The sequence below is a fragment of the Carassius gibelio genome, chromosome B17, assembly GCF_023724105.1.
Source record: "Carassius gibelio isolate Cgi1373 ecotype wild population from Czech Republic chromosome B17, carGib1.2-hapl.c, whole genome shotgun sequence".
NCBI classification, from domain to species: Eukaryota; Metazoa; Chordata; class Actinopteri; order Cypriniformes; family Cyprinidae; genus Carassius; species Carassius gibelio.
The window spans coordinates 28861705-28879204 of NC_068412.1; the positions used below are offsets into that span (position 1 = coordinate 28861705).

At 43.6% G+C, this 17500-nt stretch overlaps 2 protein-coding genes across 5 annotated transcripts in view; one reads left to right on the forward strand and one right to left on the reverse strand.

The window, feature by feature from the left end:
* Positions 1–211: 211 nt before the first annotated feature.
* Positions 212–9456, reverse strand: LOC127976788 (kelch-like protein 28). The gene is made up of 6 exons (XM_052581457.1): positions 9345–9456; positions 6045–6305; positions 5168–5805; positions 4606–5049; positions 2729–2937; positions 212–2536 (listed from the first exon to the last, which is right to left on the reverse strand). Exons 2-6 carry the CDS (start codon positions 6303–6305, stop codon positions 2373–2375), a joined length of 1716 nt encoding a protein of 571 aa, XP_052437417.1. The 5' UTR covers positions 9345–9456; the 3' UTR covers positions 212–2372.
* Positions 9457–10007: 551 nt separating this feature from the next.
* The window catches only part of LOC127976787 (TOG array regulator of axonemal microtubules protein 1), a 13558-nt gene continuing 6065 nt past the window's right edge, over positions 10008–17500 (forward strand). Inside the window, exons 1-13 of one of the 4 annotated variants that reach the window (XM_052581452.1) lie at positions 10008–10232; positions 11434–12473; positions 12557–12620; positions 12750–12875; positions 13015–13215; positions 13777–13949; positions 14634–14848; positions 15005–15075; positions 15161–15361; positions 15746–15802; positions 15887–16035; positions 16267–16381; positions 16457–16615. In XM_052581452.1, coding sequence (XP_052437412.1) covers positions 11511–12473; positions 12557–12620; positions 12750–12875; positions 13015–13215; positions 13777–13949; positions 14634–14848; positions 15005–15075; positions 15161–15361; positions 15746–15802; positions 15887–16035; positions 16267–16381; positions 16457–16615 — 2494 coding nt within the window. In that variant the 5' untranslated portion in view covers positions 10008–10232; positions 11434–11510. The remainder of the gene's footprint in view (positions 10233–11433; positions 12474–12556; positions 12621–12749; positions 12876–13014; positions 13216–13776; positions 13950–14633; positions 14849–15004; positions 15076–15160; positions 15362–15745; positions 15803–15886; positions 16036–16266; positions 16382–16456; positions 16616–17500) is intronic. The other 3 variants (XM_052581454.1, XM_052581455.1, XM_052581456.1) reach the window with 3 other exon arrangements.

The following is a 17500-nucleotide window of genomic DNA, read 5'->3' on the forward strand; positions in this document are numbered from 1 at the left end:
TCATGGAAAAGGCATGCAAATAGTGATAAAAATATGAAATGCAAAAATATAAAAATGAGTTATTTTATGCAACTCAAAATATCCCTTTGTGGATCGTCCTGAATTCACACTGATTGTGTTTAATCAGGATTTGGATTCAGACCGTCTCATTCATTTTCAGATGAACTACAGCTCTGAACATGAAGCAGAAACACGGCGGACTCCTGCGGAATCATTTCCAGGCCTTTATTTCTTGACTGTTTGAGCTGCGACACACAGAAGTACACTGAGCTCTCAACGCTTGATAAGATGTGAAAAATAAATACTGCGTTAGTAGCTAAGGTTATCGGTTTAGTTCCAGTAACAATCCACAGGTTTATAAAAATGCACTCTATTTCAAACACAAGCTGGATGGACAGAAAAACAAAATGTGGCATCATCATCATCATCATCATCATCAGGACAAATGATCCAATAGTTTAAGACAGTGAGGGACTGATTCAGATTCCCTCGTGACACGAGCACTTCGGTGAGAGCGGTGATCAGACACGAACAGACACCCAACACCTCCGCTTTAGACATTAATGGATGAGAGGAAATATTTCTTATTGCTAATCAAACACGGATGCTTCTGGTGAGCATTTGTTCCCTTTGTGCCTCTGGATGAAGCTCTACACTGAAATACGTTCTGGACTCACAGACATCACACTTTTAATATCAAATCAATCCAAAACATGCTTCTAAAGGCAGCTCAGATCCAAAATGAACATCGAAAGTGTTGATAACGAGCAACAGAACAGAAACGAAGCGACGCGAGCCGTTCAGGTCAGTCACAGGAATCCCAAAACACCTTGGCAATCAATGAGGGAAATAAAAAGGAGTCTTATTGCCTCAAAGGAACTCAAAGGTCATATGTACACAGTAGAAAATGGTTTGGTAAGTGCAGAACTTCAGGATATCTCCACATGCAGAAGTGAAGAACGCACAGCATCAGCCTCGACTGGGAACAGATCCGACACTCGACTCAAACCAGCCACGTTATTGCCTGATGCTTCATCTGAACGCCACAGGAACAGGAAATCAATTCACATCATGACAGAACGAAAACAACACAATCCTGGAGAGGAAATTAGCACCAGTCAGTATGAGAGTGTGTTCACACACACACACACACACACACACACGGGTGAATCTCAGTGACCCGTCAGGATCACGTCCAGCTCATGTTTCAGAAACAGAGTTTTACATTGTAACGTTTATCTTTTCGTAATCTTCCAGGCAAATGTGGAGAAGGAGAACTGATGGATTTGAGATGTGATGTTTGACCATTTTAATAATTGTAGTTTTTCAGTGTGCTTTAAATGCCACATTTGAGTGTGAAATTAACAGTAAATATTTGTACAATTACTATAAACAATAAATACAAAAATGCTTTTCAGCAAAACAGTTGACTGCAAAAAATAATGTTTTTTGACCTATTTATTTTGACCTTACAAAAAAAATAAAGTGTTTTTTACGAGTCCACCTGCTCTTCGCTCTGTAAAGCGTGGGTTTTGTCGCGTGGTTCTTGCTCGTTTACTCCTGGCTGATTATTTGGGGTTTTGAGACTTCTTCTGACTCTATACCATCATGTGTCAGACAAAAATTATAGTCCTTTTTTGTTGTTTCTTTGTTTTATACATTTTTCCCTTCTTTTGTTAATAATTTCAAATATAAAGAGTATATTTTAACGTTGCAACAACAACAAAAAAGATAATAAATGCAAAAAATAATGCATTTTGTCTTTTGGCAAAATATTTTGACTGCAATAAAACACACACAAAAAAATTAGCATTTTGATGTTGCAAAAAGTGCAAAAAAAACGTGTTTTTTTGACAGTCATTAAATTATGACTTTGCATAAAATAAATGCAAAAAAATCTTTGTTTTTCAACAAAATATAACTTTAACTGTGCTGAAACATGAGCTGCATTCCTTCTGGTGAGATTCACTCATTTCCAGCAGAAAGGACAGAAGATGAGCGCGTGGATCAGACACACACACACACACACACGGTCAGTGCAGTGGCTTTGAGAAGCACACACACACACACACACACACAGAGCTGTATGTAGAGGACAGAAGGCAGCCCTTATCACGAGTCCCACGCTTCTCCTCCAGAGCGAAGCGCAGATTCAGCTCATGCATCACACACACACTCACACACACTCGCTGCATGTGCGTCCCTCATCAGAAGTCTTGTGATGTAAAGGGGAAGAGCTGGGCGCTCCGCGTCCTCCGAGGTGTTGGTGTGAGCTGTGCTTCAGCGCTGTGCGTCCAGCGCCGGCCGGAGGAGCAGGAAACACACTCCTGAAACACTCCTCATGTCTCTGAGGGTCAGCCGTGTGGCCGGGGTCAAAGCGCGGTCAGGCCGAAGTTACAGCGGCAGTACATCATCCCGCTGGAGTCGTGCCAGCTGTCCGTGATGGGGTCGTACCGCTGCACCGCGCTCAGATACGAGGAGCCCGAGTGACCCCCAACAACATAGAGATAGTTATCCACCACAGCAGAGCCCACGCCTGAGAAACACACACACACACACACACACACACACACACACAGAGAGAGACAGTGTGAATTCAGGGCTCATATAACTGCATTCTGCATGATTGTGATGCATGATGATGGACAGGTCTGGTACGGTGCATGCATTACTCCTCATGAACACATGTTCTGTAAATGTTCAGATCAGTGTGTAGCTGTGATCTCACCGGTGCGCGGCTCGTTCATGGGTCGACACGCCGTCCACTGGTTCAGCTGCGGGTCGTAGCGCTCGATGCTGGACAGATGAGACACGCCGTTGTGTCCTCCCACCACGAAGATGAAGCCCAGCATCACCCCCACGCCGAAGTTAATGCGCTTATCTGACATCGGCGCCACCATATCCCACGAGTCTCTGCTCGGGTCGTATCTCTCCACACTGAAACACACACCGATCACCGGTCAACTCTGAACTCAGAGCGGCTCAGAAACACACCGAGCTGCAGTTACTCGTCACTGGAGTAATGATGCTTAAAATCATCTTTGAAATCACAGGAATAAAATACAGTTTAAAATATATTCAAACAGAAAGCAGTTATTTTAAATAGTAAAAATGTTTTAAAATATTACTGTTTTTGCTGTATTATTTGGATCAAATAATAATAATAATAATAATAATAATAATGTAGGCTTGGTGAGCAGAAGAGACTTCTTTAAAAGTCTTGCTGTGTGACTGGTCTTGTGCTTCCACAGCAGTGATGTGATCAGCTAATATCACTCCGCTCTGATGTGTGTGTGTGTGTGTGTGTGTGATAACCAGTGATCATACTAAAGACTGCTGGCCCCATGAAACCCAGGCAGCGTCCCAGGAGTCCCTGTTCTTTCCAGAACTCTTGACACAGGTTTAGAAACAGGTCTCACGAGATCCAGGCGCTCATGGAGACACGAGCACAACACGAGCACAACACGAGCGTCCCATGAGCACCGAGGACAGACCGAACTACCCCTGCGCTCACACAGAGATCCACTGCAGTCATGTTCGAACTTGTTTTTTTTTACGTGTTTTTTTTATTCAAAGAAATATCAACTTACATCTAGAAAAATAAATCTAACTATTCAAGACATACAGCAGTTTTTATTTAAAATGAGGCTTTGGAAATTATTGTATTTCGACTTATTCACTGACCAGTGTATTATTTTTAATCATCATAAAATTAGTGTTTATATATAATTTTTTTTTCTTATTTTAGTAAAAGTTTTACTTTTTTGTTCTGTGTTTTATTTAATTTTTGTTTAATTTAATATTTAATGTTTTCATTTCAGTTTTAGTAGTTTTAATACTTTAACAAACTAAACTGATATATTTACTAAAAGTAATTTGTATTAATTTTATTTTTTTAAGGAATTCAGTAGTTTTATTTGAAACAAGGCTTTGAATATAATTCTGTTTCTACTAATTTACCAACCAGTGTAACTTTAATATGATTAAATTTACAAGTATTATAGCATTTTGTTTTTTGTTGTGTATTTTTATTGGTTCAAAAAAATTATTAGGTTTTGCATTTTATTTGTTTTGTTTTTTCCGTTTTTACAACTGAAATACAACTGAAAGGTTTTTACATTCCATTTTATTTGAGGTCTTTCATGTCCAAAGTCTTTTAAATACCATACATTTTAAATGAAAAAAAAAGTGTCATTAGTTAATGCAAAATTCATCAATAGTTGATTTAACAAACTAAACCCAATTATTGTATCTCGATTAACACACATCTTCAATAGTTGTATTTAACAATATTAACTCTGATAATAACGCACAGCACGCCATCTCCTAGAATTAGATAATTAGTTTAAATACTAAGTAATATCATTCAAAATTTTGACAAATTTAATTCTAAAAATGCTTTTAAAAATAATTACAAATTAATAAATATAATGCTTTCTAATAAATAAATAAATAATAATAAGCTGACTACAGTTTTTAATTTTCAATTATCTAAATATAGGTTCAAAACATACAAGCAAATATTCATTAAAATAGAAACACATTAGAAGTTCTGTACTACTGATAACAACTACACTCCTCCCAGAATGCAGTGCGGCGGGGTACCTGTTCATGTGGGCGGGGCCGTATCCTCCGATGGCGTAGATCATGCCGTCCAGCGCGGCCGTGGCGAAGCAGCTGCGTGATTTGGTCATGGGTGCCACCGGCTGCCAGTCCTTGAGCTTGGGCGCGTACTTCTCCACAGACTGCAGGTAGTTCTGTCCGTCGTATCCTCCGAGGGCGTACAGCTCGCCCGCCAGCACCAGCACACCCAGCGTGCTCCTGCACTCCGCCATGCGCTCCACAGACGCCCAGGTGTTGCTGTCGGGGTCCCAGCGCTCCACGCTGCTCTCGTGCCGCCGGTAGCTGATGCCCTGACGCATGTGTGTGGCGATGCCCCCCACCACATACACCTTCTGCTCCAGAACCGCCACACCGAACTCACAGCGCGGCACGCTGAGCGGAGCCAGACCGAGCCACGAGTCCGTCTGCGGGAAGAACATCTCCACGCTGACACACACACACACACACACATCATGAACACGCGCACACACACACTCAAGCTATGTGTAGTGTTAGTTAACTCTAGCTGTGATCCCGTGTGTGTGTGTGTGTGGTGTGGGGTCACCTCTCCAGCGTGGCGAAGAGCCCGGCCTTTCCTCCCACGGCCAGCAGGACTTTCGGAGCGCAGCGCGGCCGTGTGGACAGCATGGTCTGGTAGGAGAGCCGGTGCTCGGGCATGAAGTGGTACTTGAGCGCCTCGTTGAGCAGGTGTTTGCAGGCGTGGTCGTCTCGGATCAGGTGATTGGCCTCGTACAGCCGCGTCAGGAACTTGACGCTCAGCAGCGGGAGCCGCACACAGTGCAGGAGCGGCGCCAGGTATTGCTGTCTCTCGGTCAGATCGTACTTGATCCAGGACTCCAGCGCGTAGAACACACTCTCCTCCGTCAGCACGTTCAGGCAGTCGTTGGACACGATGTCGTCCAGCTCGGTGCGCGTCAGCTCCAGGAACTCCTCCGTCTGGCACACCTCCTCGAAGTGCTGGCAGATGAATTTGCTGGCAGATAGACACAGCTCGTGGCAGCCGTAGGTCTCGGCGAAGCGTGAGATGCCGATGCAGTTCCCCGCGTCCAGCTGACTCTCCAGGAAGCTGCAGCACTCCTTCACAACCAGCTTGACCTGCAGTAGGTTGGCGGCAGGAAGTAGAGACTCCACCGTTTCCTGTGAGATGAAGACGGTTCCTGTGTAGGCGTACTCCACTATGGCCTGACGAGAGACGGAAACAGAACACATTTCATCAGTTACCGACTGCATGGGTCTCAAATATAGTCCCTGCTCCAACAACTCTCCCAAAACAGCTTATACTACTGTTCTAGCTGCTAAAATAGTTCAGATTTGTATGCAATAAATATAAATCATTGTGTTTGTTGTTTCTGGACATATAGGGAGTGTCCCAGAAGAGATCTGACTGCATGTTGTACTGGTTTGTGTGTGTGTCAGCTGACCTTGAGAGCGGCTTCATCCACACACTGGAACTCCACCTCAGACGTCTCTTTCTCCGACAGGTTCCCGGTGAACATGGCCTTGAAGTACGGGCTGATGCTGGCTAACACCACCTTGTGTGCGTGGATCTTTGTGTCTCCGACCCGCAGCACGATGTCACAGAGCTCGTGATCCTGGCGCAGGAGCTGAAGACCCTGCAGGAGCTGCTCGGAGTGAGGACGCATCAGGCTCGCAAACATGTACGGCTTGGCCTGCTGCTCCATCTGAAACACACGCAGATGCTTTATATGTGTCACGAAACCAGTCACAAGTCTGATGTGTGGTTTGTGAGGAGCACAATATTTGTCTGAGATACAACTATCTGAAAATCTGGAATCTGAGGGAGCAAAAAAATCTAAATATTGAGAAAATCATCTTTAAAGTTGTTCAGATGAAGTTCTTAGCAATGCATATTACTAATCAAACATTAAGTTTTGATATATTTAGAGTAGGAGATTTACTAAATATCTTCATGGAACGTGATCTTTACTTAATATCCTAATGATTTCTGTCATAAAAGAGAAATGTATAATTGTGACTCATACAGTGTATTGTTGTGTATTTCTGTCTGAGACACTGATGCTGCTTCTGTGCTGCAGGGTTACGCAGCATCTCACTGGGGTTTGAGAGTGTTCCTCAGCTCATGAGAGACAGTAAACTCCCAGAAGATCAGTAGATGAACAAACAGAAACACTTCAGCAATCTCTCAGAGCTCTGCCACAGTCTTACAGCTCACAAACCCTAACCTAAAATGACATTAGTAAGTATAAATATTTCACAATTTAAATGCTAAATATATATTTCATGCACTTCATCAATGAGAATTAGGTGGAAATCTGCTGAATTATCATGAAAATTATATAAAATAAAATTCTAATTAAAAAAAAGGAATTAAACATTGACTTTATTTTATTTTTGCAACACATTACTTTTTCATCTGCTTTTGTGATTTTGGGCTAAAATATGACTGGTCCACAATTGATATAAACTGCAAGATGGAAACTATTAATTGCAAGACAAAAACTCAGAATTACAAGATATAACTCATAATTGTGAGAAAGTCGGAACAAAATTATAGGATATTAATGGAGATATAAATTTAGAAGATATACATTTAATAAAAATATACATCTTTGCTTTTTAAAACATTTCCTCGCTCCTCCTCCTGCTTCATCTCTAATAGCTGACAACTTTGCAACATTTTTCATTAATAAAATTAAACACATTAGTGCACAATTTTCCACACCACAATCAGTCAAAATCATATCATCAGCAAACATACACTCATTTACATCCTTCTCTTCACTCTCTGAGGCAGAAGTCTCAAAACTCATCCTTTCTAATCATCCTACTACTTGTCTGCTTGATCCTATTCCATCTCATCTCCTTCAAGCCATTTCTCCTGCAGTTGTACCTGCACTCACTCACATCATCAACACTTCCCTCCACACTGGTGTTTTTCCCTCATCATTTAGACAGGCACGTATAACTCCACTACTTAAGAAACCCAACCTCAATCCATCTCTTTTAGAGAACTACAGACCAGTTTCCCTTCTTCCTTTCATTGCAAAAACACTTGAACGAACTGTGTTCAAACAAGTATCTACATTTCTCACACACAACAACCTCCTTGACAGCAACCAATCTGGCTAAGTCACAACATCTAACTACTGGGATGCCTCAGGGCTCAGTTCTTGGACCACTTCTCTTCTCTGTCTACATGGCATCATTAGGTTCTGTCATTCAGAAACATGGCTTTCCATACCACTGCTATGCTGATGACACTCAACTCTACCTCTCATTCCATCCTGATGATCCGACGGTAGCTAGTCGCATCTCAGCTTGTCTAACAGACATTTCTTCCTTCACCTTTAACTCAACCTTGCCAAGACAGAACTGCTTGTGATTCCAGCAAACCCATCGTTTCATCACAATTTCACCATCAAGTTAGGCACATCAACCATAACTCCTTCAAAAACAGCTAGAAGCCTTGGAGTTATGATTGATGATCAGCTGACTTTCTCAGACCACATTGCTAAAACTGTCCGATCCTGCAGATTTGCTTTATTCAACATCAAGAAGATCAAGCCCTTTCTTTCTGATCATGCTGCACAACTCCTTGTTCAAGCTCTTGTTCTGTCCAGGCTGGACTATTGCAATGCCCTCTTGGCAGGTCTTCCAGCCATAAGATCAAAGATTTACAATGAGCCGAAAAGAATACACATCAAACCTCTGTTTATCAATTTGCACTGGCTTTAATAGCTGCTCGCATAAAATTCAAGGCATTGATGTTTGCATACAAAACCACCACTGGCTCTGCACCCAGAATTATACAATTAACATTTATTTACAATTAAAGACCTCTAACATTAGCTTGCTCTATTCTTTCTGTATTCTATCTTTTGTCTTTTTATGTATTATATAATAAAAAAAAACCTTGCTAGGTGTATGGTGTTAAGCTAAAAGACTTGTTGTAGCACTTGAGGTTTGGATGATTTAAATTGCTTCTGTTGTCCTCATTTGTAAGTCGCTTTGGATAAAAGCATCTGCTTAATGACTAAATGCTGTCCACACACACACTATATATATATATATATATATATATATATATATATATATATATATATATATATATACACATACACACACACATAAACAGAGCTCTTGTCATATTGTCTTACCATTTTAACAAAACTATAGTGAATAAACGGTCATAATATGAGAAATGTTAAAGGTGTCTGAATAAATTTTGGACTAATAAATATTGTTCTTTTTATAATGTTTGTTAATAAAGCTTGTAAAAGGAACTGTCCGGCATGAATCATCAGCTCGAGGAGTGTGTTCAAATCACACTGTATTTCTGTGCTCCCTAGATACTACTGTCTCTCAGATAGCATCGTTTAAGCGCGTCCTCGACACCTAGCTAGACAGCAGAGGCTCTAAACACTACACTCCCTATGTAGACAGCATCAGCAGCGCACTAGATTTGACACACATCCACGAACAGCAGAAATCACATAAGGAGTGTTGTTTGACAGCATCACAGATCTCAGTCTTCTTCAAACACCGCAATCATCATCATCTGACATCAATCAGCTGATCTGAATAAATAAAGCTGCTCGTTCCCAGCTAACATATATTAGCATCAGAACTCCGCTCAGGACAAACGCGCACTTACCGCGCACTTACCACGCATTTACACTCTGTCATGCGTTCATTTAGTGAGGTAGAGTGCAGAAATAGAACGATTATTAAGCGTTTACCTGTGTGTCTGGCTGATTTCTGGCAGTTTGAAGCGCAACACGGCCGCGACTGTCAGGAAAACAAACACAAATCAGCGCTTGCGTCACTTCCGGGAAGTAAGAGTCTGACGCAACCGCGCCTTTAAATACTGTATTTCACAATTACACAAATACAAAACATTTAAGTATTTTGATACAAAATAAGAAGTCATTTTCAACAACCCTATCAAATGCAAATGACGAAATGCTATTTTATATTTGAAATACGTATTCAAAAATACATGCATCATAAACACCCATCCGTGTTTATTAAATGATATAATACTAATACTAAATAAAACGAATTTAATATTATGCGCATTTGTTAGTGTTGAAAAATAATATTTTTCAAAATATTAAGCATTTTAATCTTTGTTTTTAAATACCCTTTTTTATTTCTGTTCTCAATAAAGCCGAAATAAAAAGATGTTTTCCGAGATAAAAAAAACTTTGTTTGTTTGTTTTTCCAAGCATTATGTACGTTTTGCATCAGAATAACTTTAAAACTATTGTGTAAATATTAAAAATAAGATAAAAGCATTGCCGTCTCTGTCTGTGTCCGTTGGTTTCTCACGAACTACACCTCCCACAATGCACCGCGCCCGTCAGCCAGTGTGGGGTCGGAGGGCGCGTCGCCATGGCAGCGGTTGGTTGTGACATCACCGCCATTTTGCCCAAATGTTGTGATGGAAGCAGCGAGAAAATCAGAAACCGACAGAAAAGCACCTAAATTCAACGTGAAGCGGACCAATCTAGACCAGAGGGAGCCGAGTCAGCGAATCAGAGTCAGAGGGAGCCGATTCAAGGAATCAGAGTGAATCGCGTCGAGAATCGAACCGAATCAGGAGTCGGACTGGTCTGCGATAACTGGTGTGATTTTCACTAAAACACGTCAAATAACGTCAGGCATGTCAGTCAGTACCGTGTGTAAATCATCTTAGCGTGTTTTAAAACAGCGTAATCTTAATTAATTGCGACGCTTCTTGTCGGTTTGCTAGAAAACCGCGAAAATACAAAAACTAACGTGCGATGATGAATGAGGTTCATTAATACTGAATAATCACCTCACTGTCTTATAAAGCTTCAGTGTGTGTGTGTGTGTGTGTGTGTGTGTGTGTGTGTGAGAGAGAGAGAGAGAGAGAGTGTGTGAGGAAATTAGGGTTGGGGCTGTCGATTATTTTAGTAATCAAGTATTCTACCAATTATTCTGTCGATTTATCAAACAATCAGATAAGTTATTTTTCTTTATTAAAGAGAAATAACGTTACTAAATATACAAGAGAAAGCAAGGTCAATTCAAACAAACAACTGGTTTGCTTCATTTTTAGAAAAAAAAAATATTTTTACTGGTGAAAATGAATACATTAATTACTGCTGAAAAAAAATTTAATTGCCAAAAAAAAAAAAAAAAAACATATATATATATATACACAAAAATCAATTCCAGCTTACTTTCAAAAAAGTGCTAACTAAAACTAAGGCATAAATCAAAATAATACTAATTAAAAATAATAATACCTAAACATTGCATTTATGTCGTGCAGCTTCAGCCAAACCAAAGCTCAAGCATGACTGTTTCAATAAGTTTCAAATGATTTTTACATTTTATGGCCATTTTTACCTTTTTTTAAAGTAAAGTTTTTTTTTCTAAAAGTGTGCATTATCTTTTGAATCAATTTTTTTAATTTAATCAGTCAATTAGAATAAGGTAATCAGTATTAAAATGAATCTTTGCAGTGCAGAGGAATCACAGAAGCTGTATCTGAAGAGGCTTTTAGATGTTGGCCTGTTTACACACTGTTTAATTCAGGGACATGAATGCATTTAACCTGCAGTTACAAATGCATGAATGATATTTTGTTATTTTAAACATAAAACCAGTGGCGCTTTCTCCATTAGGGCGACGCACAACTAAAGGAAAGGGAGGGATTTATTCTCTCTTTCACATTCAACCACAGTGTTACGCTAACTTTCACTATTCTAGACTGTTTGTGCTGCCTCTAAACTGTCCAATCAGCGTCGAGTCGTGTTTTGTTTAGTAAACACTGATGTGTTTTCCTGATGACTCCAGGTGTGTCGCTGCATCATGTGACTCTTCCCGTCCCTCGTCAGCATGAGCGGTGCGTCCGTGTCTCCGTCTGGACTCTGATGATGATGATGTACGGGCTGATTCCCCAGGAGTTACACGCACAGCTCCTGGACCTCCAGAACTATCAGAGCCGGACCAGCGGCGTGGAGGAGCTGAAGAACATCCTCCTGGAGCTGGATCTCCAGCAGCTCTCCTCCGCCAGCATCCTGGACTTCATACAGTTCTTACGCAAGCTCCTGGACGACAGCAACTTCAGGGTCCTGTGCGGAGCGCTGCAGCTCATCAACCTGCTGATCCAGAAGCTGGAGAGCCATGTGGAGCGCTATTATAAGGAGATCGTGAGCGTGACGGTGCGAGCGCTGGGCGACTCCCGTAGCGTGACGCGGCTCGAGTACATGAACGTCTTCAGGCAGCTGATGAGGACGGTGGGGCCGCAGAAGGTCCTGGATCTGCTGGTGTGTCAGCTCAAGCACAGGAACTCCAGGGTTCGAGAGGACGTCATCAACATCATCACGGCGGCCCTGCTCACACACCCACGCAAGGACTGCGATATCCCCGGCCTGTGTGTGGAAGCGGCGCCGGCGCTCGCCGACAGCAAGAGGAAGGTGCGTCACGCGGCTCTGGAGCTCTTCGCCGTCTTGGACTACTGTCTGGACACGGGTCAGAAGCAGCCGCTCGTGAAGGCCGTGGATGGAGTGGAGCTGGCCGGAGACGCTGAGGGCCTGATGGCTGCTGTACAGGCGCGGAGAGCACGACACATCCTCCCTCGACTCGCTCCCGACGGATCCCTGGAGTACGCGCTCGCTCTTCCTAAACCGGGACAGAGACGGACGCCTCAGCTGGGCTCCGGGGCCGATCTGGACTGGGTTCTGAACGGAGGCCGGGCTCACAGCTCTCGCTCAGACGGGGATCTGACGGAGCAGAGGAGGATGGTGAGCGCCGGGAAAGGGAAGAACAAGCTGCCCTGGGAGAGATCCGCCCTCTCTGTGGAGCTCCAGAGCAACGGAGCGTCACCTGATCAGGTGAGCCATGACATCATCACACACACACACCTGCTGGTCTCGTGTGGCTCCATGATGAATGTGTGTTGCTTTGTTTACTCCAGCTGGTCATCGGTGAAGATCCGTCCTCATCCAGCAGACTCCGTCAGCACACTGGAGTCAAACACAGTAAGAGCACAGAGAGACCGTTTCAGCTCATGAACCACAGCAGCTGTGTTAACCCTTCACAGTAATACAGTGATATTAACACTGCTGCACTCCTCTGAAGCGCACAGATAACGGTTCTGTGTTGTGCAGGTCCATCAGAACCGCTCCTGTCTCCGGGCCGGTCCCGCAGGTCTCTGGGTCGACTGCGCCGAAGCGGGAGTTTGGACTCGGATCCAGACGTTCTCAAAGCGGCCGATCGCTCGGAGTCTGAGAAAGGTGACGCCACGGTCAGACTAAACATTTCAGATTTGATATATTTATGGTAGTAAAAATCTCTTGATGGAACATTGTTTTGGTTCGTCACACTGTTGTTTATCGCTGAACAGAACATATCGAGTGTGAGTTTCTTTCACAGGTTTGCTCAAGACGAGATGTTTTCTGTCAGGCAGCGTTTCCCTCCCGACTGACTCTTCACCTCTGCTGCCCTCGTACCCGCTGACCGCGCTAACAGGGAGTCTGCTGACCCCCACCTTACCTCGCCGAAACCCCGCTGACCCCTCGCTGTCCATGTCCAGCACGTGGTCCATCAGCCCTCACCGCAGGAGCGACGGCTCTGGTCAGCACTCAGCACCCTGCCTGCAAACACTCTGATCGAAACGAATCAATCCACAGATCAAACTGAATCAGTAGTTCACTGATTCACACAAGTTGATTCATGTCTGTTGTTCAATGAATCAATGATTCAGTGACTCACTCATTTAAACATCTTTGATGTTATATTTAGAGTATAATTTTTTTAAATCATATTATATTTTAATAATCACTTTTTAAAAGGTGACATTAATACCCATGTGTATTATAATTATTTATTCAATGTTGAATCAAAATATTTCTTTTTGAAGCTATTTATTTGTTATATTAATTCAATGCTTTTCTCATCTAATACATAATGACTTCAGTTGATCAAATTGGCGTGTAATTAATTTGACCAATTATTGTGATTAATTAGATTCCAAATTTTAATAGCTTGACAACCATAATTATATTACAGTGTCAAAACAGAAAATGTATAAATGTAACAGTTAATCATCTGCTCATTATGGCCATTGAACAGGAAATGATGTCATGTATTTCTTCACCTGCTGTTGATTAACGAGCCCCTCTGATGATGTCACAGGTGAGGTGAGCTCCAGGAAGTGCTCTCCACTTCCTCCTCGAGCTGAACGTGCCTCGTCCGTCCGTCAGAGTCCGAACACCAGACCCTCGTCACTGGACACACACCTGGACAGAAACCTGCATCTGGATCTGTTCATCAGCAGCGGCCCAGGAGAGACAGAGGACCACGAGGAGGTGTGTGTGTGTGTGTGTGTGTGTCTGTGTGTGTGTGTGTGTGTGTCTGTGTGTGTGTCTGTGTGTGTGTCTATGTGTGTGTGTGTGTGTCTGTGTGTGTCTGTGTGTGTGTCTGTGTGTGTGTGTGTGTCTATGTGTGTGTGTCTGTGTCTGTGTGTGTGTGTGTGTGTGTGTGTGTGTGTGTCTGTGTGTGTGTCTATGTGTGTGTGTGTGTGTGTGTCTGTGTCTGTGTGTGTGTGTGTGTGTGTCTATGTGTGTGTGTCTGTGTCTGTGTGTGTGTGTGTGTGTGTGTGTCTGTGTGTGTCTGTGTGTGTGTCTATGTGTGTGTGTCTGTGTCTGTGTGTGTGTGTGTGTGTGTGTGTGTGTGTGTGTGTGTGTGTGTGTGTGTGTGTCTGTGTGTGTGTCTATGTGTGTGTGTGTGTGTGTCTGTGTCTGTGTGTGTGTGTGTGTGTGTCTATGTGTGTGTGTCTGTGTCTGTGTGTGTGTGTGTGTGTGTGTGTGTCTGTGTGTGTCTGTGTGTGTGTCTATGTGTGTGTGTGTGTGTCTGTGTGTGTGTCTATGTGTGTGTGTGTGTCTCTGTGTGTGTGTGTGTGTGTGTGTCTCTGTGTGTGTGTGTGTGTGTGTGTCTCTGTGTGTGTGTGCTGATGTCAGCCTCCGTGACTCTGAGCTGTGTCTCTCTGTCAGATGCTGAACTCCTTGCGCTCGTTGAGGAACAGCGCTGCTAGGAAGCGGGCCAAGGTCAGCGCGAGCGGCTCTGAGCCGGATCCAGACAGTCCGGACTCGGCGGTGAAGCTGGAGCTGGTTCCTGATTCTCCGGAGCAGACGTCTCCATCCGTCAGCAGTCCTCTGAGCGAGAGCGGCCTGTGCTCTCCTCCGTCTCCCAGCGGCACCAAGAGCAGGTCAGTCTCTCCGTCTGCGGTGTACAGACCCTCACACCTGAGATCACACCATACTCTGACAGAGATCACTCCTCTGTCTGGTCACCATGAGAGAGAATTCACCTCAGTCTCAGATGAAGTTTTAATTCTCTTTTCTGGTTTATCTCATGACTCTAGCCCTGTGGAGTCTGCGGTGAAGCCACGAGTGTCTTCAGGAAGACGTGTCCCAGCAGACATCAGCGCTCGAGGTGTGTGTGTGAAGCACAGGAGCACACGTGATGTCAGACGGTGTGTGTTACCCGTCCTCTGAGTGTGTGTGTGTGTGTGTTACAGGTGAGACGCAGCAGGACAAGAGTCTGTCTGATGGGAATGTGAGTGTGATCGGTCAGAGACTCGTTTACTCGAACAGATCGTTAGATCCAGACGAGGAGAAGCCCAGCGACATGACATCATCATCTTCATCATCCTCATCCTCATCACCTCAGATCAGAGCCGTCGGTCACCAGCCGCTCCGCGCTCTCAGACCCGCTAGAGGTGATCATTACAAGTTAAAACATGTCTTCTGCTCGTTTGTGTGATCACAATACAGTAAAACTGTGAAATAATATTCTGATTCAAAACATCTGTTTTCTGTGTGAATCTGTGTTAAAGTGTAATGTATTTCTGTGATGCTCCGCTGTATTTTCAGCATCATTCCTCCAGTCTTCAGTGTCACATGATCTTCAGAAATCAGAATAATATGATGATTTACTGCTCAAGAAACATTTCTGATTATTATCAGTGTTGAACACAGTTGTGCTGCTCGATATTTTTGTGGAAACTGTGATGTATTTTAATTTTTCAGGATTCACAGATGAACAGAAAGTATAAAAGAATAGAAATATATAACTTTAGTAACATTCTAAATGTTTCTCTCAGGATCTCGGCAGCGAGTGTCCTGCAGTCGTGTGATGTCGGAGGGTGTGATCGGGCGAGGTCAGTTCACCGCTGTTTTCCTGACCGCTGGTGTAACACTCGGCCGCTCTCACCCTCGCTCGTCTTCTTCTCTGGTGTCTGCAGGAGTGTTTGCTTCGGCTGTCCTGTCCAGTCGTCTCAGTGTGGGGTGTTCTCCTGAGCAGGGTGACCCGGCCGGTCAGACACACACCTTCACCAGCGCTGTCCTCGAGTCTGACACCCGTCCTGACCCGGAGGAGCAGCCGGTCACTCAGGTGCGTCTCAAACCGGTCATGACATGGATGTTTTGTTCCTATAATGTCAAAGGGCAACTATTATGCAAAATCCAGTTGTACGTGCAGTTTGGGCGTTCAGACACATTCTGCGGACACCCAAGTCCAATATCACATCTTGTAAAAAGGGACATATTGGTGCCCTTTTTAAAGTTTTTTTTTTGCACACCTAAACGAATCAGTATGTGGAGTCACGTGATCTGTGTGTTACAGAAGAGTTTCTCCAGGTTTGCGAGCGACAGAATGCATCCGCGGCGTCTGGAGCAGCAGGACACGCCCCCCGCTCAGGAGCCAATGAGACGGCGCGTGCTCGTCGATGATGTGAAAGGTGAGAGGTCAGCAGCAGTGATGGACATCGCTCATCTGTCGTATCTGTGCTGACCGTCTCTGGGTTTGTTTCCAGAAGTGTGTGTGAACGGATGCGAATCTCTCTCCAGCCCGACTGGACCACAGAATCCAGTGAAGTGTCTAAGCCCCGCCCATCAGCCCGCCCCCCCGAGCAGCCTGCCCAATAGGAGCGCAGCGTCACGCCGGATCAGACCCCCTGCATCACACAGCTCCGGTGAGAGAGAACACACACAACACACTGAACGTGCAGCAAGCGATCAAATCACACAAACACTTTACATCTGCTACAGACTTTACATTACTGTCCAAAAGTTTGAGGTCAGTAAGATTAAAAAATATATATGAATGTATTTATTCAGCAAGAATGCATTACATGAACGAAAAGTGACAGTAAAGACATTTATAATGTTAGAAAAGATTTCTATTTCTCATAAATGCTGTTCTTTTGAGCTTTCGATTCATCTGTGAATCCTGAAAAATAAAAGGCATCACAGTTTCCACAGAAACAGAGCAGCACTTGAGCAGTAAATGATCATATTATTCTGATTTCTGAAGATCATGTGACACTGAAGACTGGAGGAATGATGTTGAAAATACAGAAATACATTACACTTTAACACAGATTCGCACAGAACACAGATGATTTAGATTGTAACTGTGCGTTCACACCGCCGGCGTCGAGAGCGTCAAAGCGGCCGGAAGTCATTCATTTTCAATGTAAGCCGGCATCGAGCAGCGACGAGGAGCGGCGCGGCGCGACTTGGCCGTTGAGAGCGTCGAGGAGAGTTGAAATCAAGGCAACTTTATGGTAATGAGCTATGACGCGGTTGGGCAGCAACCAATCGGAACGTAGAAGTCCACCGCTTGAGAGGATTCCAGAGAACGCAGCTCCGACCATTAGTTCCCAACCACAATGGAGGACAGGTTGATTATTGCTGTTTCAAGTTTGCAATGATCTATGAGGTGTCCCTGTTTGTGTACAGGGACATAAAAAATAAATTAAAAGTGATACGTTGACCAAGGTGTCTGAGATTTGTTAATTTTAAGTAAAGGATCTTAATATTTCGTCCACAACAATATGTAATGAGGTTAACTTATA